At 40.3% G+C, this 27,132-nt stretch overlaps 1 protein-coding gene across 2 annotated transcripts in view; it reads right to left on the reverse strand.

Moving 5' to 3' along the window:
• The window catches only part of LOC124615796 (dystrophin-related protein 2-like), a 103,719-nt gene that overhangs the window by 58,859 nt on the left and 17,728 nt on the right, over window positions 1–27,132 (reverse strand). For both annotated transcript variants that reach the window (XM_047143925.1, XM_047143924.1), the window contains exons 3-6: window positions 17,953–18,160; window positions 17,478–17,721; window positions 1,461–1,572; window positions 119–285 (exon numbers count right to left, since the gene is read on the reverse strand). In XM_047143925.1, the coding sequence (XP_046999881.1) occupies window positions 119–285; window positions 1,461–1,572; window positions 17,478–17,721; window positions 17,953–18,160 (731 nt within the window). The remainder of the gene's footprint in view (window positions 1–118; window positions 286–1,460; window positions 1,573–17,477; window positions 17,722–17,952; window positions 18,161–27,132) is intronic.

Consider the following 27,132-nt stretch of genomic DNA (forward strand, 5'->3'; position numbering starts at 1 on the left):
CTGCAACAACAATAAGGCAGGAAGTTTCCTGCAGAATAAACATGTTAATTTGGTGACAATCTGAACAATTTTCTTGGGGGGACTAAATTGTTCCCTTGCTTGGACCACTGTATCTTACCTGACAGCAGTATTCCTGTATTGGGTGTTTCAGCTTATGATTCTTACTAACTTTCCCTGTAAAAAAACACGCTTGACATTGATTGTAGCTGAAACAATGCAAGCAGGTGTATCGAAGTCCAGTTATTGGATAGACTTTGCAGACATCACAACGGACGTAATGGCAAACTGGGGAAAAAGGAAAGGTATGTGTGAAGATAGTAACACAATTAAAATAATAAGTTAAATTCAAACATTGGACAATAGGAATTAATAACTACTGAGTCTTCAGCACTAATCAACAAAAAGATAAACATGTTTTCGTCCAGCTGCTTTTTTACTTCTGCTCATCATATGGTGTGTGTATATAAATTATGGATAGACATGTATATTTTTCAGTACAGAACAAAAAAATGTTCAAATGTGTGTGAAATCTTATGGGACTTAACTGCTAAGGTCATCAGTCCCTAAGCTTACACATTACTTAACCTAAATTATCCTAAGGACAAACACACACACCCATGCCCGAGGGAGGACTCGAACCTCCGCCGGGGCCAGCCGCACAGTCCATGGCTGCAGCGCCCTAGACGGCTCGGCTAATCCCGCGCAGCTCAGTACAGAACATTTCTGCTTCATCTGTTCTTGCTTATTTTCCCATCGATGAAAATAAAATTTAACAAAAAAATGTATCCCTCCCTTGCAATATCATCAGCTTCTGTCTTGCCTTGTATCAGTTTTCTCATGTGCTACACCAGTCAAAATATTTAAGTGATCAGAAGACACAACATTTATTATGCACAGATAAGCCTTTATCATTTTAATATGATATATGAAAAAAATATACTACAGATACAGGATAATCTTTCAGTCTTGCCTGTGTAACTTCAGAAAATAGCAGAAAACTCATGCAGGATAGTTCAGAAACAAATGAAGCAATAACAATACTGCTCCTTAAACCAATGTGTTGTATATATTCAAAGAGAGCAACAATAAGTTCTATGACAACTGTACTAGTGAGAACTACACTCAGTTCTCTTTGGTTGCATCTGCTTCTGGCTGACCTAACCCTGATTTATCTCTAACAATTGCTATTGTTTGAACACTTTCAATATACACTTGTTTGGCAAAATATTTATGAATACAAACAACAAGAGTTCAATTACAGCAGAGAAATACATCTATAGCCTGTTTCCCAACACGGTCACCATGACGATTGAGGCAGTGTACTAGTTTCTAATACCATCAGCAAAAGACAATTATTAGATGACACATCTTTACTTGTAAGTAGAGTATTTGTTGCAGTGAACATTTGTCACAAGTTAAACTGAAATTAAGTGGAAATGTAAATAAAATGTTAAGCTCACCTAATTCAGCTGATTGCATACGATATAACACAGAATGCCACATGAGTATCTGTGGCTCACATAGCAGCCATTCCATAAAGGAATCCTCAGTCAACCCTAAACTTCCTTGGCACTATAAAGAAAAATGGTTGATCATACGTAAATTATTAGCAAAAATAATATACATATATAATTTCCAGAATAATGGAAATAACTGGAATGGATTCATGACGCAGTCTTACTAACTACATATTTCTTAGTAACAGAATTTTTTTTGCACTCATTCACCAAAGGGTACATTATTTGTGGCTGATCTGAAATTTGAGGTAACAATGAACTTTCCCGTGGATTAAAGCATCTGCTTCTAGAAACTATCTAGAAACTACTTATGCCAATTATTAATGGCCACTGTTAATAGAAGATCAGTGAATATTTTAAAACAGGAGTCCATCTTGATAAATGAAGAACTGCAATAGCTGTTTAATCATCCTTTACTGAAGCAACCAGTTTCATAACTTATAGCTGCATCCTCAGATATTTCCACAGCTGTGGCTGTTCAGAGTATACCGTGTTTTGTAAAAAAAGGAATAATAATTTTTGAAACTCCTCCCATACTGTAAATACAGAGTCTGTGTTGGAGAACTGAAAAACATGAAACACTTTGTGTTGCTGCAGCACTAGTTTCTCAGCAACTGAGATCATGTTCTGCCTGGAGACTGTATCAACTAGTGGTAGTCATCACTTGACATGAATTCCAATATTCTATCTGTATTCCTCCTTGGACAAGGAAATGAGCAGTCAGACCAAGAGTACTGAAACAAATATTTACTGCAGTCATTCACGCAATACACTTTCATTAATTAACATATCAGCGAAATAAATTATCCTTTGTTGATGAAGTAAATGCTCCTGACTCACAAGAAATTTGGATGGTAGAAGATTTGGCATTTTGTGCCACAATACGCTTTTCAAGTATGAAGTATTTACTAAGAAAATGACCAATTTCTGACAATGTAATGTAATTGTATGGATAAAAAAATCTACTCACCAACCAGTGGCAGAGCACACACATAAAAGAATATTATAATCATTCAGGCTTTCAGAGGCAGAGGCTCCTTCTTCCAGCAGAACGGTTGAAGAGAAAGGAAGAATGGTGAAGGAAAAGGACTGGACATGTCTGGGAAAAGGGGTAGATTTTGGAAACATCGCCCAGAACCACAGGTCTGACTTCTTTTACATACGTGTTCTGCCGCTGCTTTGTGAGTACATTATTTATCTACCCAATTATATTACAAGTATTTATTAAGCAGCAACAGCAGAAACACACTTACGGTGTTACAAAAAATGTCATCTTCTATTAGTAGAGGATCCTTTATGAGGAAAGATAGGGAAAAGGCTGAAGAAAATTGTGAAAACAGTTATTCAACAGGAAGAATCGCTCATGGGCTCAGGTCAAAATAAAAATAATGGGGCAACAGGTCCTTAAAATGAGGTCTCTCTAGACCCTACATTCTGGATATGTATAAACTACTCTCAACTGGATGACATCTGTCTCCCACAATGTCTCATCAAAGTTGACAATGCCATTATTATTCTCAATATAATAGAAGGAAACATTCCACGTGGGAAAAATTATATATAAAAACAAAGATGAGGTGACTTACCGAACGAAAGCGCTGGCAGGTCGATAGACACACAAACATACACACAAAATTCAAGCTTTCGCAACAAACTGTTGCCTCGTCAGGAAAGAGGGAAGGAGAGGGGAAGACGAAAGGAAGTGGGTTTTAAGGGAGAGGGTAAGGAGTCATTCCAATCCCGGGAGCGGAAAGACTTACCTTAGGGGGAAAAAAGGACAGGTATACACTCGCTTGACATATGTCTGCTTGTGTCTGTATGTGTGGATGGATATGTGCGTGTGTGCGAGTGTATACCTGTCCTTTTTTCCCCCTAAGGTAAGTCTTTCCGCTCCCGGGATTGGAATGACTCCTTACCCTCTCCCTTAAAACCCACTTCCTTTCGTCTTCCCCTCTCCTTCCCTCTTTCCTGATGAGGCAACAGTTTGTTGCGAAAGCATTATTATTCTCATATAGACAAGTAAATCTACTACCATAGTTCTTGAACAACAAAAGTGGAAGAGGACCTACAATAGCTGTCTCATACTTATACTGATATCACCTGCTGCAAGGACCTTCATCCTTGTTTGTCAACTATTTACAATGGGTACCAAAAACACATAGCTCTCCTAAGTCCGCATACAGGTATGTAATAAATACAGCTATTTATTTTTTCTCAAAAATAATCAATTTTTGAAATACAATGTAGTTGGGCATATAAAAGATCTACTTAACCAAGTGGTGGTAGGAGAATGCACACATAAAAGGTATTACAGTACAATCAAACAATGGAAAATCCAGGATGGGATGTAACAATATTATGAGAAGGGAAGTTGTTACTCGCCATGTTAGCAGAGATGCTGAGTCGCAGATAGGCACAACAAAAAGACTATCACAATTAAAGCTTTCGGCCATTAAGGCCTTCGTCAACAACACACACACACACACACACACACACACACACACACACACACACAGTCTCAGGCAACTGAAAGCACACTGCGAGCAGCAGCACCACTACATGATGGGAGTGGCAACTGGAGGAGAGGGGGGGGGGGGGGGTAAGGAAGAGGCTGGGACGGGGAGGGATATTATGGTGGGGGATAGCGGACAGTGAAGTGCTGCAGGTTAGAGGGAGGGCAGCGGAGAGGTGGGGATGGGGGAGGAAGTAGTGGAAAAGGAGAGAAATTAAAAGACTGGGTGTGGTGGTAGCTGTGTACCTCTGGAATACGAACAGGGAAGGGTCTGGATGGGTGAGGACAGTGAGTAACGGAGGTTGAGGCCAGGAGGGTTACGGGAACATAGGATGTATTGCAGTGAAAGTTCCCATCTGCACAATTTAGAAAAGCTGGTGTTGGTGGGAAGGAGCCATATGGCACAGTCTGTGAAGCAGTCGTAAAAATGAAGGATATCATGTCTGGCAGCACGTTCAGCAAGAGGATGGTCAACTTGTTTTTTTGTCCACAGTTAATTGGTGGCCATTCATGTGGACAGACAGCTTGTTGGCTTTCATGCCTACATAGAATGCAGCACAGTGATTGCAGCTTAGTTTGTGGACCACATGATTGGCTTCACAGGTAGCCCTGCCTTTGGTGGAATAGATGATGTAAGTGACTGGATTGGAGTAGGTGGTGTTGGGAGGATGTATGGGACAGGTCTTACATCTACGTCTATTGCAGGGGTATGAGCCATGAGGTAAGGGATTGGGAGCAGGGGTTGTGTAAGGATGGGCAAGTATATTGTGTAGGTTCGGTGGATGGCAGAATACTACTGTGGGACGGATGGGAAGGATAGTGGGCAGTACATTTTTCATATCAGGGCATGATGAGAGGTAATCGAAACCCTGGTGGAGAATGTAATTCAGTTGCTCCAGTCCTGGATCGTACTGAGTTATGAGGGGAATGCTCCTATGTGGCCAGACAGTGGGACTTTGAGGGGTGGCGGAAGACTGGAAAGATAAGGCATGGGAGATATGTTTTTGTACAAGGTTGGGAGGATAATTACGAACTGTGAAGGCTCCACTGAGACCCTTGGTATATTTCGAGAGGGACTGCTCGTCACTGCAAATGCGAAAACCACGAGTGGCTAGGCTGTATGGAAGGGACTTCTTAGTATTGAACGGGTGGCGGGTGTCAAAGTGGAAGTACGGCTGGTGGTTAGTAAGTTTGATATGGATGGAAGTATTGATGGAGCCATCTTTGAGGTGGAGGTCATGTCTAGGAAGGTGGCTTGTTGGGTTGAGCAGAAGCAGGTGAAGCAGATGGGGGAGAAGTTGCTGAGGTTCTGGAGGAATGTGGCTAGGATGTCCTCAGCTTCGATCCAGATAGCAAAAATGTCATCAATGAACCTGAACCAGGTGAGGAGTTTAGGATTCTGGGTTTTTAGGAAGGATTCCTCTAGATGGTCCATGAGTAGGTTGGCATTGGATGGTGCCATGCAGGTGCCCCTAGGTCATGTCTAGGAAGGTGGCTTGTTGGGTTGAGCAGAAGCAGGTGAAGCAGATGGGGGAGAAGTTGCTGAGGTTCTGGAGGAATGTGGCTAGGATGTCCTCAGCTTCGATCCAGATAGCAAAAATGTCATCAATGAACCTGAACCAGGTGAGGAGTTTAGGATTCTGGGTTTTTAGGAAGGATTCCTCTAGATGGCCCATGAGTAGGTTGGCATTGGATGGTGCCATGCAGGTGCCCCTAGCCGTACCCCAGATTTGTTAGTAGGTACAGTGCAGTTTGTAAGGCAACAAGAGAAACACAGGAAAGTAGAGAAAGAAGGACAGTGATGTAAAAGAAAATGGTAACAAAGGAAAACAGCACTGGGTTAGAATCGGAGAAAAGCCGTCACGCATTATCTACAAACAAATCCGGGTTACGGCTATGGGCACCCACATGGCACCATCCTAAGCCAACCTATTAATGTGCCATCTAGGGGAATACTTCCTATAAACCCAAAATCCTAAACCTCTCACCTGGTTCAGGTTCACTGATGCCATCTTTGCTATCTGAATCGAAGGTGAGGACACCCTACCCACATTCCTCCAGAACCTTAACAACTTCTCCCCCATTTGCTTCACTTGATCCTACTCAACCCAACAAGCCGTCTTCCTAGATGCTGGTGACCACCTCAAAGATGGCTACATCAGTACCTCCATCCATATCAAACCTACTAACCACCAGCAATAACTTCAATTTGACACCTACCACCCGTTCCATACCAAGAACTCCCTTCTGTGCAGCCTGGCGACCCGTGGTCATCGCATCTGCAGTGACAAGCAGTCCATCTCAAAACATACCAAGGGTCTCACTAAAGCCTTCACTGACCGTAATTATCCTTCCAACCTTGTACAAAAATAAATCTGCGTGCCTTATCTTTCCAGTCTCCCACCACCTCTCAAAGTCCCACTGTCCAGCCACAGAGGAGCATTCCCCTCATAATTCAGTACCACCCAGGACTGGAGCAACTGAATTACATTCTCCACCAGGGTTTCGATTACCTCTCATCGTGCCCTGAATTGAGAAATGTCCTGCCCACTATCCTTCCTACACCTCCCACAGTGGTATTCCGCCGTCCACTAAACCTACACAATATACCCCTGCTCCCAATCCCTAACCTCGTGGCTCATACCTATGTATTAGGCCTAAATGCAAGACCTGTCCCATACATCCTCTCACCACCAACTCCTCCAGTCCAGTCACTAACATCACCTATCCAATCAAAGGCAGGGCTACCTGTGAAGCCAACCATGTGGTCTACAAGCTAAGCTGCAACCACTGTGCTGCTTTCTGTGTAGGCATGACAAGCAACAAGCAGTCTGTCCGTATGAATGGCCACCGACAAACTGTGGCCAAGAAACAAGTGGACCACCTTGTTGCTGAACAAGCTGCCAAACACAATATCCTTCATTTCTACAACTGCTTTACAGCCTGTGCCATATGGATTCTTCCCACCAACACCAGCTTTTCTAAATCGTGCAGGTGGGAACTTTCCCTTCAATACATCCTATGTTCCTGTAACCCTCCTGGCCGCAACCTTTGTTAGTCACTGTCCTCACCCCTCCAGCCTCTTCCCTGTTCCCATTCCAGAACTACAAAGTCGTCATTTCACCACCACACCCTGTCTTTTTATTTCCCTCCTTTTCCATTACTTCGCCCTCCCCTCCCCTGCCCTCTGTCTAACCTGCAGCACTTCACTGTCTGCCACCCTCGCCATACTATCCCTTCCCCTCCCCATCTCAGCCTCCTCCTTACCCCCACCCAGTCACCACTCCCATCATGCACTGGTGCTGCTGCTCGCAGTGTGTTTTCGGTTGCCCGAGACTGTAGTTGTGTGTGTGTGTGTGTGTGTGTGTGTGTGTGTGTGTGTGTGTGTGTGTGTGTGCGCGCGCGCGTCGCACTCACGCACCTGTATGTGTGACTATTGTTGGCAAAGGTCTTAATGGGCAAAAGCTTTAATTGTGTGAGACTTTTTGTTGTGCCTATTGCGACTCACCATTTCCACTATATAGTGAGAAGGTATTATGGTACGATAGCTTTTGGAGCCAGTGGATCCTTCTTCTGACGGAAGGGTTGAAGGGGAAGTAAGAGAGGTGAAGGAAAAGGACTGGTGAGATCTAGGAAAAGGGCTACAGTTTTGAAAAGTCAGCCAGAACCCTGGGTCAGGGGAGACTTACCAGATGGGATTAGAAGAAAAGACTGACTGTTGGGGACTGCACTGGATGAGATTTGAACACCTGATAGATTGAAGGTGGAAGGTAGGCTAATGTCACCTTTAAGCTCTCGGGTTCTCAAATCTTTCCTGGTGACCCCCCCCCCCCCCCCCCCCCCAACAGTCAGTCTTGCCTTCTCATCCCATCTAGTAAATCTCCCCTGACCCAGGGTTCTGGGTGACTTTTCCAAACTCTACTCCTTTTCCTGACTCATCAGTCCTTTTCCTTCGCCTCTCTTCCTTCCCCTTCAACCCTACCGCCAGAAAAAGGAGCCACTGGCTCCAAAAGCTAGCATACTGTAATAGCTTTTATATGTGTGTTCACCTGCCACTCCTTGGTGACTAGATTTTTTTTATCAATTCATTGTTTCTTTTTTGGTTTTGTTTATGTTCATGACATTATCTGTCCTCTATATTATATTTTGTACTTTCAGCCTTTTGCAGCTAGCATATTGTTCATCAGTGGATCAGAATACAGAATGTCCCCAAACCCTGTAGCACAGGCTGTTCCAACACCATAGTATAGACTATTCAGCAGGCAACCAAATTGCACTTAATCTGTGTCTTTTCCTATTACATACACAAAGCATCCCTCACCAATATAGCATGTTATTTACATTAATAATACAAAATCTCAAGAGAAGTATCTACTGATTATTTATGCGTGTGATAAAATTAATGTGTTCATTGACAAACTCCATCAGTTCAAAAGTCAGTTTTGTATAGAACACCAAACTTTTTCAAATGCCTTTCATTGCTACACTTGTCCCCAGAAACACTTTTCATGGTTTCGGAGCAAAACATGTGCAACTTCACCACAGTTTTGAGAAAAGCTCCGGATCATAAATAGCATAGGAAATTAACTGGAATTATTTAGCACCCCATTTTCATTTTAAATGTGAACATTTTAGGTTAGGCTTTACCGTGACTGTTATCGATACTGAATTAAACAACCAGTTTACTTTCACCAGTCAGTGTTTATTCATATCCACAATGCATTTGAAACATCCATCATCAAGTGGATTTACATGTGTTAGTATGACGTGTGTGTGTTGTATTATGATTCTGAGGTAGCTTGTGACACTGTCTCCTGTGGTCAAAGGCTCCTTTCTTTGTTGTAACACTTCGCATGTAAACATTGTATTCCCTAAATGAATATGGTATCTCATCTTTGTTTAGATTATATGACAGTTTACATGTGATGTATTACGACAGAGAAAGGAGCCAGTGGCCATTAGAGACAGTGCCAAAAGCTACCCCAAAAACGTAACACAACACGCACTCGTCATACTAACTTACGTAAATCCATCTGATGATGGAGGTTTAAACCTTCAAAACACATTGTGGATGTATTTAAACAGTGACTGGCAATAGTAAACTTGTTGTTTCATTTGACTGCATTTTCAGTTGCATCAATATACAGGAGCTTTGGAAATGCAAATAAAACTGACTGGTTTACAAAACTGCACCCTGTTCAAGAACAGGTATTTCAGCAACACGATGCTGTTGCAATGATTTCACGACATATGAGGTGTGACGAAAAAGTAACGGGAATTTTTTAATTTTGCAGTCTTCACACACCTAGTCAAAAAAAATTATTGTGCTGTTGGTACACGTGTTTGCATCTTCAGCTGAATATTTAGTTTATCGTTGACAGTCAAAAAGGTCATACATATTTTTAAGTACTCGGTGCATTTTTACTTTCAAAAAAAGATGGATCAAAGAATATGCACTAAATTTTGCTTGAAAAACAGAATAAAGTGCGGCATCACATTCTAAAATTTGACTGGCTATTGGTGAATCTGTTATGAGTGAGACAGATGATTATGAGTGGTATAAATGTTACCAGCCCGTCAGCCATACAGACGTTACAAAGACAGGGTTCCTGATGGTGGGCAACAGTGGTTGTTATCTACTTGGACCGGTGACCAAACCATCACCCCAGCTCCGGCAATTTCGGCGTGAAGCAGCTGGATTTCAACATTTAAAATGCATGTTCGCAATCCGGGCTCCAGCAAAAGAGTACTTTCTTGCGTAACAAGACATGCACAAGATGGGTCAATTTGGCTGCCCCAGCAGGAATTTATGTTAGTAGGCTATCTGCCCTAGAAAGGCTTGAAGCTCCTTCATGGACAAGGGGCGAGGCATAGACGTAACAGTGGAGATGTGGTCTGGCAAAGAACAAACGCCATCCTGCGAGATCTCAAACCCCAGATAAACAACAGAAGGTTGAAAAACAGAGATTTTGCGAGTTACACCATGAGTCTGCAGACTGTAAGACAGAAAATAAAGTGTGCAAATTTTTCTATTGACAGGCTGTGGAAGGGCCTGTGACAATATCATCCAGATAATTAATGCAACTGGGAAAAGGCATAACAATTGCTCTAAAAATCGTTGGAAAGTAGCGGGAGCACTAGCCACACCAAAAGAAGTATTCAAAAGCAGAACTCGGTGAGAGTAAGTCTGCAGAAACCCACAGATATGCTTCAGACGAATCAATTTTTAAAAAGTACTGGGCACTCGATATTTTCTCCGACAGTTCCTCCTGGCATGGGACAGGTTACGAATCCATGATCGACTGCCTGGTAACAGTAGTACTGAAGTCACCACAGATGCAAAGTTTCCCCGAAAGTTTCCGAACTACAACCAGCGGAGATGACCATTCCCTAGCCATAACAGGTTGCACCACCCTAGAGATTAAAGTCTGTACAATTCCGCTTCCACTTGACCTTTCTGGGCGACTTCTGTAATTTGTAACACACCCTATACCTTCCGAAAACAAGTCCAAAAACTCCTCACACAGTGTTTCCAATTGGTAACATGCTACCTAATCGGACACAAGGTGAGCTGCATTGGTGACAGAAAATCCAAAGGCCTGAAATGCATCCTTTCCGAACAAGTTGTCAACGCCGGGATCAGCAACCACCAAAAATGTAATGGAACAGACCATTGACTTGTAAGAAGCAGATGATGTAAATTGTCCAGGTTTGAGAATTCAGTAATGTCACTGCAGCACCTATGTCAATCTTTAGCCCAATAACTTCGCAAAAAGCACTTCAGTTGATAAACAACTTGGGAGAAGTCACAAGCATCAGAGTCAAACAGTTTATGTCCACATCCACATCCTGATCAACCTAAGGAGAAAAAAACACTGAGGTGATGTAGCTTTTCTTCCGGGAAGCATTACAAGTAACCCAGTGCTTAGGGCATGCCAAATGTTCATGCTGGACAAAACAGAAAGGACAAGATGAAAACGGAGAATGCTGACACTGGTGTAGTGGTAGTTGTGGCTGCTTGGTCTGGCTTTGGCCAGCTTGGCATTGGCTCACTTGTTTACCACCATCACTGCTGCTCCCTCGTGCAAGATACCTGTTGCGCTAGTGGGCACATCTTCTGACACTACTGCCACATCACCCCATGCTTCAATATGATCACTGCTGCCTGAGAAACTTCAAAAGACGGTGCTATTTGGAAAGCTTCTGCCAAAGGTTTTTTTTTCACAGAGTAAAGCCTTCTGGCGCAGTTCCTTGTCTGGAGGCAGATAGACAATTGCTTTTCAGACATTAGAGTCTGCATAAGAATTATTATGGGCATCAGTAGCGAACTGACACTTACGGCTAAATCTGCCGCCCAGGCCCTGTATGACTAGTTTTGTTTCTTGTGGCACTGGAAGAATTCAAGTCACACCGCTATGATATGCATTTATTTGCGATGGTAGATGGACAACAAACCCCACATTTTATCAAAAGTAAGAGCAACCAGTTCTTGTAAAGGGTCAAGCTGACACAGCAACTGATAAATTTTAGGTGGAACTCACGAGAGGACAAAGGCTTTGCACAAATTTGAGTCTGTCACACCAAAAGCAAAAAAATACTATCTGAGTCTTTTTTTTTGTAAGCTTCCCAATCCTTGATTAACTCATCACATGGAGGAAAAATGGGTGGAATAACCAGTGGAATGGCACCCTATCTGTTAATGGAAGCCGACAAAGTGATTAAAGCCGAAGTAAGCTGTTCAGTCTGGGCCAGCAGCACAGCATCCATAATGAATAAGCCTGATGAAACCACATTGAAAGATTGCACACACGAAACCATTCCAAATTCGTTGCCAACTGTGTAGTAACCAATTAATACACAGAAACGATCCAAGTCACACAAATATGACTTTAATGATAACCTCTGAACAATAACCCTCTCTGGACTCCCCAAGACACAGAACACTGGTGTGCGTGATGCAGAGAGAGAGAGAGAGAGAGAGAGAGAGAGAGAGAGAGAGAGAGAGAGAGAGAGTCAGTGCTGCTCCATGCATATATATGTGCGAGTCACCAGCAGATGGCATTGCGGGGACAGCGCTGTGTGTACGCCTCCCACAGGTGGCCTCCAGCAGCTGGCCAACTGAAACAAGCACATGTGGCAACACCACACTTGGTGCATTCACACTCACATGCACTAGTAGCATGATACAGCATACAGCAATAGAACCATGCATGGTTGTGGAAAAGATAAATGCCCCCTATGGGTAAATTTAACAAATTTTTGGAGAAATGATATGCAGCCTGTAAGAAAATGAAGAGTTCAAATAGCAAGCCAGCACGAAGCAAAAAAGCAGAAGGCTGAAAGGTGGAATAAATACACAGACGGGCTGTATAAATGTAAGTTTGATGGCTGTATTATGGAAAGGGAGTAGGAAGTGGATGGAGACGAGATAAGGAAAGTAATACTATGAGTCATTGTGACAGACCACTGATATACATAAGTCAAAATATAAGGCACATGGGGTAGTTGACATTCCCTCATCATTATAAAGATCCTTAGGACAACCAACCATGACAAAATTATTCTGCCTCATATGTGTGACATATGGGACATGGAGAACATCCTTAGTCTTCACGAAGAATATACTAATCCCAATAACAAAGAAAGCAAGTACTGACAGGTGGGAGTATGGTTGCAATAGAGGGAAATTTAGAGGGTAAAAGTTGTACAGGGAACCAAGTTTCGATTACAATAAGGAACACATACAACATGACCAGGTGGCTAGTTTCATTAACCACAGCTTATTGTCCCTACTTATGATTTTCGGTGGCTTTTATGTGCTGGATGCATTAGTCAAACCTGGGGGATTCATCACAGTGCTCTCAGGTTTGCATAGACTGTAGTTCTGAACTGTACATTGTGAATGTTTCTGGTAAACAAATCCTGACAACAAGGCTAGGGTAAATTATGGAGTAGCCATTAGTTGTTCCACTGTTTGGGTCCATCTGTATTTTGCTGATTATCTAAAATGTTGTCAAATAATGATCTAGAAAGGACACTAAGTGCTTTCTCTAATTTATTTATTTTTTTGGAAAAAAAAGAAAAAAAAAAAAAAGAGGTCAAATCTAAAACGCTGTGACTCCTGAGGACCCAAGGCAGCCTTTTGCTCCAACCTTGGCATAGGACTGACATCTGCCACAACCACTTAAAAAAGGCAGTTCTTAGTACATGCTCAAAGGATAGCAAATGCTTGTTAAAAAGTAGTTGTAACTTTGGTGAGATTCCTAGCAGCCTGGGAAAAGGGCAGAAAATTCAGAAACCATCTACAAATAATGAGAATAGAATGGGACTGTTTACTGTGGGTCTTCAAAACAGGCATAAACTATCCTGAGAAAGTCTGTTAACAAAGTTCCAAGAACCAGCTTCACATGACGACTCTAGGAATGTACTGTGTGTCGCTAACATAAGGATTGTGAGGATGAGATAGAAATAGTTACAGCATGCACAGAGGCATTCAAACAATTATTCTTCCCACTCTCCATATATGAATGGAACAGGAAGAAACCCTAATAACTGGTACAATGGGGCCCTCTGCCATGCCCTTCATGGTAGCTTGCTGATAGGGCATCGCAGGCTCAGTGTCTACAATGGTATGATGTATATGAAAAGTCCTGTGCATGGAGCTCCACAAGGATCCTATGGGTTCAGGTAGTACCATATACCTTCTAATATGTATTTTCTTCTGCTTACAGAAGATGCCTGTGCAGGAAAACCTGCTGTATAGTTACTACAAGGAGGGTCATACAGTACAAGAACTAAGATGTCTGCATTGTAAGATACAGATAAGGTGGCAATTTATCAGCAGCTCTTCATTATTTCTGAAGTAGCTAGTGGGGTAATTCTGTAATAGTGGAATCTGTCATGTACTAACGACTTGTCAAGTGCCAAGACAATGCCAAATCTGCTACATCATTGACAGAAATGAATTCCTAACTGCTTTCATAGTGATCAATTGGTGGTGATGGAAACCAACGTCACAGCTGAAAAGGGAGGTAACATAAGTGAAATGCTCCATACCTATCTGGAAAATTTCTGTTCTGAAAATCTCGCTCTGTATTAAAAGCATTAATAGAGTACTTTTTATTTGACTGAAATTCTTCTGATGGTCTGTGATGAAATCGGTGGTTTAGCAGAACAAGTTCTGGAGTTCAGAATTCTTGCCAAGAACTCTTCTTGTTATCCTTGACAAACCATCAGCTTTCAGATCTCCCCATCACCCATTCTTGTCCCATTGTTCAAAACAGCGAGATGGTACTACAGCCACCATTTTGTCTTTCTGAGCATCTGTTTTGGCAACTTTTCTTTCAAGTGCTGCTCAGTCTGGCTGCTGTATCTGTCATTTTTCGCGGAACAGTGTCTGCAAGGGCAGACAGCATATTGTGAGACTGATCATGAAGAACAATCCTGCTACATTGCTGAAATGCATGCACTGGCATGTGTTCAAATGGCATAAACTTTCTATAGATGTGGTTCTCTACAGCTCAAACCTGGGGCAGGGACATGTAGTTGTGCTGTTTGCCACCAAGGCACAACAGTCTAATTTCTTCAGATTTGTGCAATTTTCATGTCGCCTGTGGACATGTGAATGTGGTATGGTGGTTTGAATGATAGACACCTGTTTTAATGTGGCACAAAATGTTTCACAATTAAGCAGAGAGGTTCATCATTGGAGCATCATTAGAATTTACAGTAAAGGGCAAGCCAGCACTGTCCCCCCAGCTCTGGAACTTTGTTTCACCCAATCCCAAACTGTACCTAGCCATCAGCCAAGACTGGATAAGTTCCCAAATATGCTCACCATATGGCATGAGTCAGGTGCATTACTGATGGTGTTTCAACAGATACTTGCAACTTCATTTCCATCATGTGTAGCTGGAGTCAGTCCACACAAATACTTCTCAGCACATGTTTCATGTGAAACCCAGTGTCGATGGAAAGCTTTGGTTTGTTTCCCATTACAAACAAAATGATTTTTAAAGCTGAATTTTATGTGCGCATTCAATAGAGCGGTCCCAAATTATTAGTTTCTCAATGTGCTCCACAACTGTTCATTTAATTACAAAAAAGGCCACTTTTGCTGCTCTGTCAAACTTTATCCAGTGCACTAGAGAAATATATGTAACCTTGTTTTTTCCATCTTCAATCATACACATGTATACATCTATTGTATGTATGGCAGTAACCAGAGAATAACTTTAAAAAAAGCTGAAACCAGTGGTGTACTAAAGACAGCTCTACAAAGCAAATGGAGACACACTTTCACTACTAGTCCCAAATTAGTCTAGAGCAGGGGTGGCCAAGATTTCAGCTCATGAGGCATGCCCGGACATAAGTGCTAAACTGTTCAGCCTCACTGCACATTTTCCTCACCGCCATGCCACACTGTCTGAATGCCAGAAGGAGGAAGAGTGGAAAACTGCGAACATGTCGCAATTAAAAGGGGGTTTATATTTCACATTTCTGAACAACATAGATCACAAAAAACAAATTTTCAGTATTATTCAATTATCCTTGGCACACTAAAGACATAATATAATTTTTATCTGGTACAAACAGTCAGCATTCAGACAGATGCAGACAATTTCACAGAGTTTTGCACTCAAGCTGCCATCTAATCGAGACTTATTTAATTTCATGGCAAAGAAAAGGTCTTTCACAGAAATATGTTAAACAAAATACTGTGGAACTTTCACAATCTCATTACAGGGGGCAAGGAAATTCTAGCTGAGGAAAGCAATGTAGACATCATGGACAGGTTTAGTGTTACAAGATTTGACATTAAAACTGGAATTACCTTGCACTCAACCAGTTACGTAAGCACATGCACAGGGGAACTTTCAACTGAAACAGCAAACAGTCTCAAAAACAGATATAAGATTGACAGTGTCCTCAAAAACTTCAAAAAATTATCCTTGCAATTCTTTCAGGGCTATGATGAATTCTTCAAATATTGTGTTTTCTTTAAGGCCAGAGAGCTTATGGAACTGGACTGTCTTTGTCCTTGTACAACATGATTTTCTTTTTAAATGCATCCCCATCAGATCAGAAGGAAGTCACCTTGCAATGTCTCACTGTCGAATGTGTGCAGACAAGTCCATTTAAAATACGAAGCCTGCAATCCACTCTGTACGTTCTAACTTTCATCCCTAAACACCTTTTTTCTTCATAAATTCAACGATAGTGAGTTTTAAATCAAATTGTTGTTCCAGGTATGCACCTTTAATAAATCAACATACTCTGTAATAATATATGAAGTCTCCATACTCTTCATTCAGTTCCACTGAAAATTGTTGCAACTGACAATGCAATAATGTGTGTAGCCGCAACTTTTTTTACTATTCATACCACCAATTTCTTCATGTGCTCTATACCTACAAATTTACCACAAAGTGATTCTTGACATTCAAAAAAATCAATCTGTTGATTGTTGTAATTTTTTGCTTGTCAACTACATCTTTAATTCTTCTGCACGGTATTGTATTGTTCTTTCAAAGCAAATTCGCAGTACCCATTGCCTATGCGAATTCAGAATTCTCATCACTCTCTTCTGTCATTCGTACTCATTTTAAAGGGCTGTGACGATAAACTGCTAGACTGCCTCTTTCCGTGGAAACGGCCGCTGGAACTGGGATGTCCTTCAGCCCCCAACAAACAGCAAAGGGCAAACTGTGCCGACAGAACAATTATACTGAACTCAGAGAGCTGTGCCGACCAATAAATGCCACACTGTAATACTAAATGAAATGTCACATTGTGGCAGATACTTCTGAGAAGGACCAAGCAAAGCTGAGACTGGCTGGGCCATACTCCACACACAGCCTGGACACTTAGCACACGTGAAGTCTGGCACGCCACAACTGGCCCTGGGCTAGTGCAATATTTGTTTCATCAATGTGGACAGAGACAGTAAAAACATGAAGAATAATCAGAATTCAGCAGTGACTGAGCTACGCTCTGGTGTGGGCTAACTGTTACTGCTATGCAGCAGTGATGCTCCTTCACTGTTGGAGTACCGTTTGTTCATTGTGTTCCACTGTCTCCACTAATACATATCGATAAAATGAATATCACACTAGATAATTTGGGACCACTCTATTGAATGTGCACGTAAAATTCCACTTTAAAAATAATTTTGTTCAAAAAGGCAGACAAACCGACATTTTCCTTTGACATTGTGTGTTGCATGAAAGACATGATGCAGTATTTATTTGGGCCGACTCCAGCTACACACTGAAGAAACAAAAGTGTAAATATCTGCTGAAACAGCAGAGAAAATATGCCTGACAACTCTTAAGATAGACATCCTGTATGTATTTCATTGTTCTCTACATATATAATCCATAAGCTCAAATCAAATAGACAAAATCATGTTTGAAGATAGTATTCAGAAGGAAAAAAATATTACTTACATGTTTAAAGCAACTTTCAACAGAGTTCTCTATCAGCTTTGGTGCGGAATATGACGGCTCAGACAGGAAATCTGTTAGTTTAACAGTTGCTTTCAAGAGCAAGTCAATTTTTTTTCTTGAAACACAGTTGTTGTGATCTGAGAGTTGATGAAAAAGATACTGGTACTTGTCTTGGATTTGTGACGAACATAAAATAACAAAGATGACTTTCAAAAGCAACACCTGCACACTGCAGCAGCCGTCACTGTAAAATGCACAAAAAGTAAAAATAAATTAGTTTTTAGCACACCACTTATGACTTGCTACTGCATTTTTACAAAATGAAAAACAGATGGCTTTGAATTTATAATACTTTTTCCCCAGGGCTATATGAAATATACAAGTATTTCACTACTGAATTTGTCAGAAGGGGGAAAAAAATAAAAAATAAAAAATTAAGAGATTTTTTTCAGTAAAATGTAACTTTAGATTTCACCTCTGATATATTGCTTGCAACACATGAATGGCCAACTGGGAAGACAGGCTGGCATCTGTGTTGTTAGTGTTTTCTGTTCTTGTTGCAAGATAGATATCAGATACCAATGTTTCCAAATCTGGCAGTTCAAGAAACACTTCATTTTCTGTAGCACGAAGACAATGCTTGGTGAAAACATTTGCTATGACATCTAGGGTCAATTTTTCCACTGGAACAGAGATAATTTTATCAATACCAATACTGTTTAAAAAATAATGAAAGAAGTATATAGTAGGGTGCAGGAGAGAATTACACCAGCAGTAAGAAATAAGTTAGTCTGTGTGTTTACTTATACTCGTGTTCAGAAAAAACAGAACAACAAGAGACAGGATGTTCTCATTCGAAGGACATGTACATTAGTATGTTCTGCTGAAATGGTCAGCATTTGAACCATGTTGGCCTGCTGGTTCAAGGTCAACATCGATACCGTGGCGCTATACCACCTATCGGTAAAACGTGCCTGCAGCTCTTGTTGTCACTATAAACTGAAGGTAATGGGTCAGTATGACTTGAGCAAGGGAGCAGGATGCCTTGCAGATGTATGCACAAACTGTACCATCAAATCAGTGTGTTTGAAAGAGGTCACATCATTGGCATGAGAGAAAGTGATGCAGCCATCCGCGAAATAGCTCCTCATGTGGGACGAAGTGTTTTGGAAGAGCAACAGGTGTGTGCGCAGTGGTTCACCGAAGGCCGTAAAACATGACGTGATGGGTCAGGCTGCACAACCCAGACCACCCTCCAAAAAGATCAACACCTTATCCGAATGGCTTTCCAGGACAGATCTGTGTCCTCCTTGGCTCTGGCGCAAGAGTGAAACAGTGTAAATGACTAGTGCAGCAATATGACACAATGCCAACCATCACAGACAAACTTTGAAACCAGGCAAATGCAGGATGGGTGGCTCTAGCACAGGACGTTATCTGCGCCTTATAGCATTGATGCCATCACACATGGAACACGTTATCAGTGCCCATGGTGGACCCTGTACCTACTAGGCAACAGGACACATGCCAAAACGAGGTTACTGTAATGCTAGTGTTTCTGCAGAACATACTAATGCACTCGTCCTGTGGCTATGAACATCCTATCTATAGTCATTCAAATTGTTCTGAACATGAGTGTTGTTACAGTTTTGCATGGATTCACCAATATGTTAACTTTTGCAAATGCCATATATTTGGGTCTTAGTATTACAATAATCAATATTATGTATCAAACTTCAATACAATTTTTCATGTATTAGTATTACAAAGGTTATAAAACAAACCCTAATCATATTTATTTATAAATACATTTGAAAGATGTTACTGGTATGTCTAACTACACTACCTCAGTGAGCTCTTAATAAACGCCACTTTAAAATTCATTCGAGTGAATACCAGCATTCTTTTTTTGGGGGGGAGGGGGGAGGAGGGGGCACTTGATTTGAGCAGGTACTCTGGTAGATTGTTCTGCCATACTGTCCAGAAAGAATAAAATCCAGCACCTCGTCTCTCATCTTTAATTTTTGTCCTTTCTCTGCAGTATTTACATTTGGACCTGATGTTGTGGATCAGTGATATATCACTATGTTTAGTTACTTCATGGTGCTGGCACACAGAAAAAGTAATTAACTTACTGAGTTACAAGTAACAGATTGTGAAGTATTTGTGCTGCATGGAAGCTTTACTAAACATTCTTTAGAACTTAGTCCATGTATAACCCCCAATGCTCTTTTACGTAACAACAGTGCATTGTTAAAGTGTACATCTAGAACACAAACCCATATTTCTATGCAGTAGCTAAGATATAGATTGCCACAGAAAATACAGTTTGCAAGGTGGGGGTGGGCACTATTTTGGAGGGCCAGCTAAGAATATACAGGCCATAGCCGCCATTACTACGCACAATATTAGTGTGTTTTTTCCCATCAGAGGTTTGAGTCCAAATAGACACCAAGGAATTTACAGCTGCCATTATCACGTATACCTTGTCTATGCAGGAGTAATGTGAGTTTCTATTTCAAACATTAGCACCTGGGATTTACTTACAGATACCTTTGGTATCTGATCATGGAAATATGAGCTTAAATTCCACTTTCTTACATTCTTTGCCACAGAGTATAACTGTACTTAGTACTTTTTTTTAATTTTTAACTTTTTTGTTGAGCTACCCTCTAGTTTGGTATAAAAAATTAATGTAACTATAAAAAAGCTGAAATATCGGTGAACATTCATAAACAAAAGAAAATAGATTTTGTTAAATAAACTTGATATTTTTGTCAAAACACCTAGTACTGCTTTAAATATCATTACTATTGAAAAAGATAAACAGTTTTCGATCAAGCATTAGTTTAAAGATAGCTAAGGTTCATGCTTGGAGTCGATTACCAGCTATTTCAGAAAACAGGGAGAGCATCTGAGTGAGTAGAGGCAGTTGGAACGAGGCAAGAGCGAAGCAGATATGAAATCCAACTATGAGATAAGTAATTTTTTATGAATTTGTATAATAAATTTTATATATAAATACTTTTAAAAATAAATTAAAAGAAAAATCTACTAAATATTTTTACTTGTATTTTGGTCATTTAACTTTCTGTTCTCTGTATCTATCTAATAACCTTTTCCCCTCCAAACAGCTATCTGAATTGGTGACATTAATTTCAAATAGTCTTGAATCAGAGTGATTTTATTTTGGGGAAGCTCCATGAACACTGACTGATAACACTGTTCCAAAAATCTCATTGCTACATGTAAAAAAAATAGAAGATGACATCAAGCAGTATTGACTCTCAATCTTGCAGCTGCTTTTGATAAATCAAAGGTGAATGACAGGGAATCAGTTCACATCATGATAGTAGTGTCAAGAGCAATGGTACCACTTGAAAAAGGTGGAAAAGGTGAAAAAATATTAGAAAACTATGATTACAAGGTGGAAAAACATTTTAAAAATCTGCCAAATATTTCAATAAACAGAGATGGTACAATTTTTTTTTTTTAATAATCCCTGTCAAAAAGGCCGGTTGGGGCTATAATTAATTTCTGTATTATAGTCCTGGATGGGGTATGGCCATTTTTCCCTTCATACAAATTTATTACTATATGCAGGTACATTGGCACTTCCAGTATCGGTAATTCATTATTGGTGACTGTAATTCACAAAAATAATCTACATTACATTTTTCAAGTAATGATATTCTGTGCTTCAAGACTGGAACAAGATCAACAAAATATTTTTTGCATTGCCATTTCTTAGGAATCTTGGAAAAAAAAAGAAGTATTCATACCAGATTTTCTTTTCCCAAGATTTTTCTGAATGGTTTCCATCTCCCTTCCTTTCACTATTTCTTCTACTTTCATGATTTTTGCTCCACCAGTCACATCCTGGGGCACTTTTGCTGCCTTCATATAACTTTTTTCAAGTATTTCCTTCGTTTTATCTGATGCTTGAGAGAGAAGTTTTTCTCATGCCCCCTTAGACAGTTGGTGTTCTTTTGTCTTTTCTCAGAGCTGCTGTCTTATAGTCAATTGATTTTTTCATGTTATTTGTGTTATAGTAACCGGACATGACCAGGAGACACTGGCCACCCAAACGATGGCGTCAACTATGAGTTGCTGATAACCACAGAAAGACAACAGCACCAATGGATGGACAACGAAGACAACACAGCAGAATGAGAAGTCTGGTAAGAGAACCAAATTGAGAGCCTAGATGCAGTAATATTAGGCATCAAACAAAATGAGTACAATGAACAATATGAGAGTGCAGTAAGTTCTAGAGACACTTTGCTTTCCACCGTCTCAAACACCCGATATTTTAAGTAAGAGGGTGAGAGAGTGGAGATGTGTCTACCTCGCCGCCAGTTTTTGTGTGTGCAGGATGGACGTGTATTGGGAAAATGCTGCAATAGTGACGGTCGATCGGCGCGGACAAGTGTTTGCAGCGCGTGCCATAGAAGCTGTATGTCCAGTACAAGGAGCAAGCACGCTCTATTCTTTGATGGTTTAAAGACTGTATTGTTGTGAATAAATGAATTATGTATGGAACTAAAGACATTTACATTGGATTTTCTGGTCTTGGACTTGCGAGAAGCAAGAACTCGTTTTGTAGTGGTTATTAAACCACACATATTGTAATTGTATCTCTTAGTATCTAATGGTCCAAGACGGGGTTGACTTGTGAGAGTTGAACGCTTGTGTGAAACTTGTTGTTGTTGTTTTATTGTGATGATGACAATATAACAGAGTTGAACAAAAGTATCCTGAGAGTACAGAATCATTTCAAGAGTAGAAAAGAAGTCTATTTTGAAATTCCTTTAACCAGCTATAGTTTTAGGAGAAGAAGAGTTGTGAAGAGCGACGCAGCCATCTGACCTGAGAAGAAGATCGGCTGCACACAACACGTGAGTCAACTGCGAGAGACTTGTGAGTCTTGCACCCCAGAAACCACACTGTCTCTTGTCGTCTGAAGACCATTAGAGGGGGAGGAGGGGGGGGGGGGGGGGGGGGCATGGGCATCATAGCCTGTACATAGTGCTGAAGTGTGCTCACAAATTTTATGAGCACTGCCTAGTGGCTGTCGTCTGGGTCCATGTGTTCTGGTGGGCTTCCAAGCTCGTCAGGTCAGGATACCAGACATGTTTTTAATCTCCTCTTCAAAATACTTTTGGTTTTATTCCTGTTTTTGCTTTTCTTCTAATTCACATTTTCTTTTCCTCTCCCATTTTTCCCTATAAATACTGCTTGCTGTCCAAGCTTAAAAAATTGTGGGTCAATAGGCACGGAAAGAAAATAGGGGTATTGTCCCAAAGCATCTCTCACAGTCAAAACACGTTTAAAAATCTTTTGGCTATCGCTTCCTTGTCTTCTCCTAGTGTGTACTTCGAAACAGTATAGCTTCCCTCTATGTCTTCATTTCCATGTAAGAGAGCCATTAACAAGTATTGAAATATTTGTTTACTTTAACTCTATGGGTTATGAGTCTTTTTTGAGATATCTTCCTGCCAGAAATTGTCAATACCTTTGTTATCTAAAGCTAGGTCATCCTCTTCAAGCTGTAAAACCTCCCACTTGTCTAATAAGTAATCTTGCAGCACAATGAATGGCATTATTTTTGCAACATTTAACATGTCACTGCAGCTTCTGCTCTTTATTCTTTCTTTGGGGTCTAAGAATACAAAACTTTGCAGTGGTGCACTTGTTAAGCATGTCTTTTCCCATCACATGTTAGCAAGCTGCAGTGTAATTTTTTGGGGAATTCTTTAGAAACCACAACTTGTCATGTTCTTCCAGTTTACTAAGCTCTTTGGTTACTTGCCTGCTAACAACTAGCTGTTCAAGAGGAAGTATATTATCCACTGTAAAGAGTTCATTATGAAGAACTACAGAAATACCCTCAATTTTTCTCAAAGCAGATACCTTGAAAACAAAGGCCAAAAAGGTTTGAAGTACAATTTCTATTTCTTTATGCAACTTGTTAATAAGAGGTGTTTGGCCTTGAAAACACTCTGTGAACTTAATGAATAGTTCTACACATTAAATTACCAAGTGAAATTCTGCTTTCACTGAAGAATTTTTTTAAAAAAGCATTCACGATGGTATCACAGGATTTGGACTGAACACTATCAGTATTCTTTTTTACAAATATATATACTTAAGAAAATAACACTGAATTCCATCCCGCTGTTCCAAAATCCTGTTGGCTAAGTCAAGCCATCTTGCAGCTTTATACTTCAAAAACTTGTGATGGGGAACGTTAAACTTAAACTGAATTCCTTCAAATCCCCCCCCCCTCCCCCCACCGAACAGGTTAACTGTCAAAGTAATGGTAAAACACTGACCAGAAATTTGGATGCTTCTCCACCTAAACACTCAAAGCCTTTGCACAGGCATTATGTATTGTATGAATGTTGCAAGTTCTGATGATTGTAAGTTGTCTGCCTTGGGTGTTATGGACATCACTCTTTAAAAGTTTTAACATTTTTTTTTATTGATGTTAGGTCCATCTGATTACATCATAAGGCATTTATTTAGGAACATCCTGGATTCAGAAAGTGCTTCTCATAATTGATGATGTAATGTTTCACCGTCTGCTTTGCTGATAAAGAAAGTTCTTAGTTGTTATGCGACACTCTCTGACCAAAATCTAATGGTTGTTTGTAATCCTTTTTTATCTTTAATACTGGCAGTGTCTTTGAAACTCAATATCTAAGTTCTTTTAACTTATGTTCCTGGAAATATGGTGCCAGTCCATCAGTTATTAAGTATCTCATTTTCTTGACGAAAGTGAAAAATATTCAAGAACAGTATCCTCTTAAAAAAGTTACAAATACCATTGGACAAATCCATAGAGTAACTGGAAATATCTGATTTCATTGTCCAAATCAATTCAGCAATGCTGGAACTATCTTTGGTACTTAACACCTGTATTGCTGGTGCTCAAAGATAGATTTTCACTAATTTCACCGCTGAAGCATTCCAAAAAGCTAAATGAATGAACACAAATACAAAAACTTGGGAAGAAAGTAGATAACTTATTCCCCCCCCCCCCCCCCCCCCAAAAAAAAAAGGTTGAAAAGGATGACACTGTTACAAAAAGCTACCTAAGGTTGAGAAAGGTGACTGACTACCCACCCTGTGATAGCCACTATCAAAATGCTTGCTCTGAATATTGACTGTTTTTCACACAACACGACTTCTATTCACAGGACGTGAGAGGAACACCAAGTGAAAATGGCTACTGAAGTAAAGAACCACTTTAAGGATAAGAAAGGATAAAAAAAGGATTACAACCATTAGATTTTGGCCAGAGAGTGTAGCATAACAACTAACTTTATTCATCAGTAAAGCAGATTGTGAAACATTACATCAGAAATTATGAGAAGCACTTTCTGAATCCGGGGTGTTCCTAAATAAATGCCTTATGACGCAATCAGACAGACCTAATGTCAACAAATAAAAAATTAAATAAAGTGTTTATTTTAAAATAAAAATACAGGCTATATAGGAAAAGGTTTCCCTTTAAGCAATTAACAGCAGCTGTGGACCCATACAAAAGTCTACTGACACTACTGTCCACTGGTATGGTAAATTAAAGCTAGCATCAAAAAGAAACAATACAGTAGAACGCCTTTGTACATTTTTCAAACTTTGGTTCTGACTAACTTCAGGGGACACACATGTCTGAATGAATAAGCACTGCATCGATTACAGCCATTATGAAAGACATGAAACATATTCGCATTTGCGAACATGGACAACCATCAGCTGTATAATGGAATAATGACAATGAAAATTTATGGTGGACCGAGACTCGAACCCAGACTTAACACACATCTGACCAGAAGTCCTGCTGTCACAATTCATGAATTCCCAATAAACCTAACTTCAAACTATTCAATTTCTTTTTAAAATTTTCTAGTCCATCTACTCAATTAAAATACAGTATACTCTCATTTATTTGGGGTAATGTGGTAGAGAAGAGACACAAATAATAGAAAAACACAAATAATCAAGACTTTTTCAAACACGTATTCTTTGTTTGAAAGTTTTATCCAAGTTCTGTGCATAGGTAATAGAGACTTTCTTATTCCTTAAAACTGTCTGGTGTTGGTCTCCTGAGAGGAGTTGCCATTTGTTCACACAGCATTTTGAATATTTCTAGCAGCAATAATGTCAATGCACTAAAATCTATGAGAATATCAAAGTGTTGCAATGCAGTACAATAACCGACAAGGTCACTGTCTTCATCCCCACTTCACATGCGCTATCCTCTTCTTTGTTTTCAAGTGGAGCAGCAGTCACAATTTTGGTGTCACTCGTGAACTGGAAGCCAGGTTCACATGTGCGATCTTCAGCCACTCATTCAAACTTTCTTCATCGAAACCTTCAAAACCCTTAAACCTCCTGCTAGATTCATTAATTGTACAGTTGTTATTTCTTCATTTTGTTTTAATGTCAACACGTTTCTTTCATTTCTCTGTCATTTCTTTTACAAATTTCTTTGAACTTGCTTCGCTGACACTTAGATGCTGATTAACATCAGGAAACTGAGTTTGTTTCTTATTTACACAGAACAGGCTGACCTATACCACAACGGAAAAGTCCATCTGTTGTCATGTTGCAGTTTTTAAACAATGGAATTGGCACTTATTGCCACGCAGTGGGTTGTTTATTGCTGTTTGCTAGAGAAAAAGATTGCACTTTTTTTTCTGTATCTGACAGACCAGGCTCCAACTCATAGAATGCTATTTTTTTCTGCTGACAACATGCTCCAAGCAGTCCCTGACTGAGGGTCTATTTTACTTCCAGAATGTTTAACACTTGAGGATGTCATCATCATTGATTCATTCTGTAGCACAGCATGCCTAGGGAAAAATAACAGTTGTAGTTTGGCTCGCTTTCAGTCGTTCGCAGTGCCAGCATAGTAAGGCCATGTTGGCTAATGTTACAATGCCAGATCAGACAATCATCTTGACTGTTGCCCCTGCAATGACTAAAAGGGCTGCTGCCCTGCTTCAGAAACCATAGGTTAATCTCCTTTCTACAGACAGCCCTCTGTAGGCATTGCATCTACATTATAGCGCTCTGTATCACTGAGGAAAACGAGCCACCCCATCTCAGCTAGGTACATGGTTCATGGATCTAATTAGGGAAATAAGAGAGCATCTCAATTTTTGTCCATTTCAGACCCCCTCTTTCTCATGAAGAAATATGTAGAAATTGAGAAAGGTAAGAAGTTACAGCCACATTTTAAATTTGTATATTTACCAGTCTCATTCAGGTTATTGGTTGATTGGAGGTTAAGGGACTAAACAGAAAGGTCATCAAGTCCCTCAATCGAGTGATATTGCCTTTGGAATTAGTGATGTCGATGAAGTACATGTTCTGATGATAAAAGTCTGAAGGAGCGGTAAGAGACACTGAAGGCAATATTGATGATACCAGAACTGAGAAAGAATTTACAGAGAAGTATATGAATTGGGCTGGTGTACAGGTCAGTACAGATGAGGTGTCTCCCAGGCTCATTCAATGGCCTTAAAAGACCCACCTCACATTCAAACCCTTCTGGACGGATGGAGGACAGAATAGTTATGGAACAAAAAATGTCTTCTAGTCAGCAGATTCAGAACAGTAATAGGGAGAAGACTAAAAATGTAAT

The sequence above is a fragment of the Schistocerca americana genome, chromosome 5 (genome assembly GCF_021461395.2).
Source record: "Schistocerca americana isolate TAMUIC-IGC-003095 chromosome 5, iqSchAmer2.1, whole genome shotgun sequence".
NCBI classification, from domain to species: domain Eukaryota; kingdom Metazoa; phylum Arthropoda; class Insecta; order Orthoptera; family Acrididae; genus Schistocerca; species Schistocerca americana.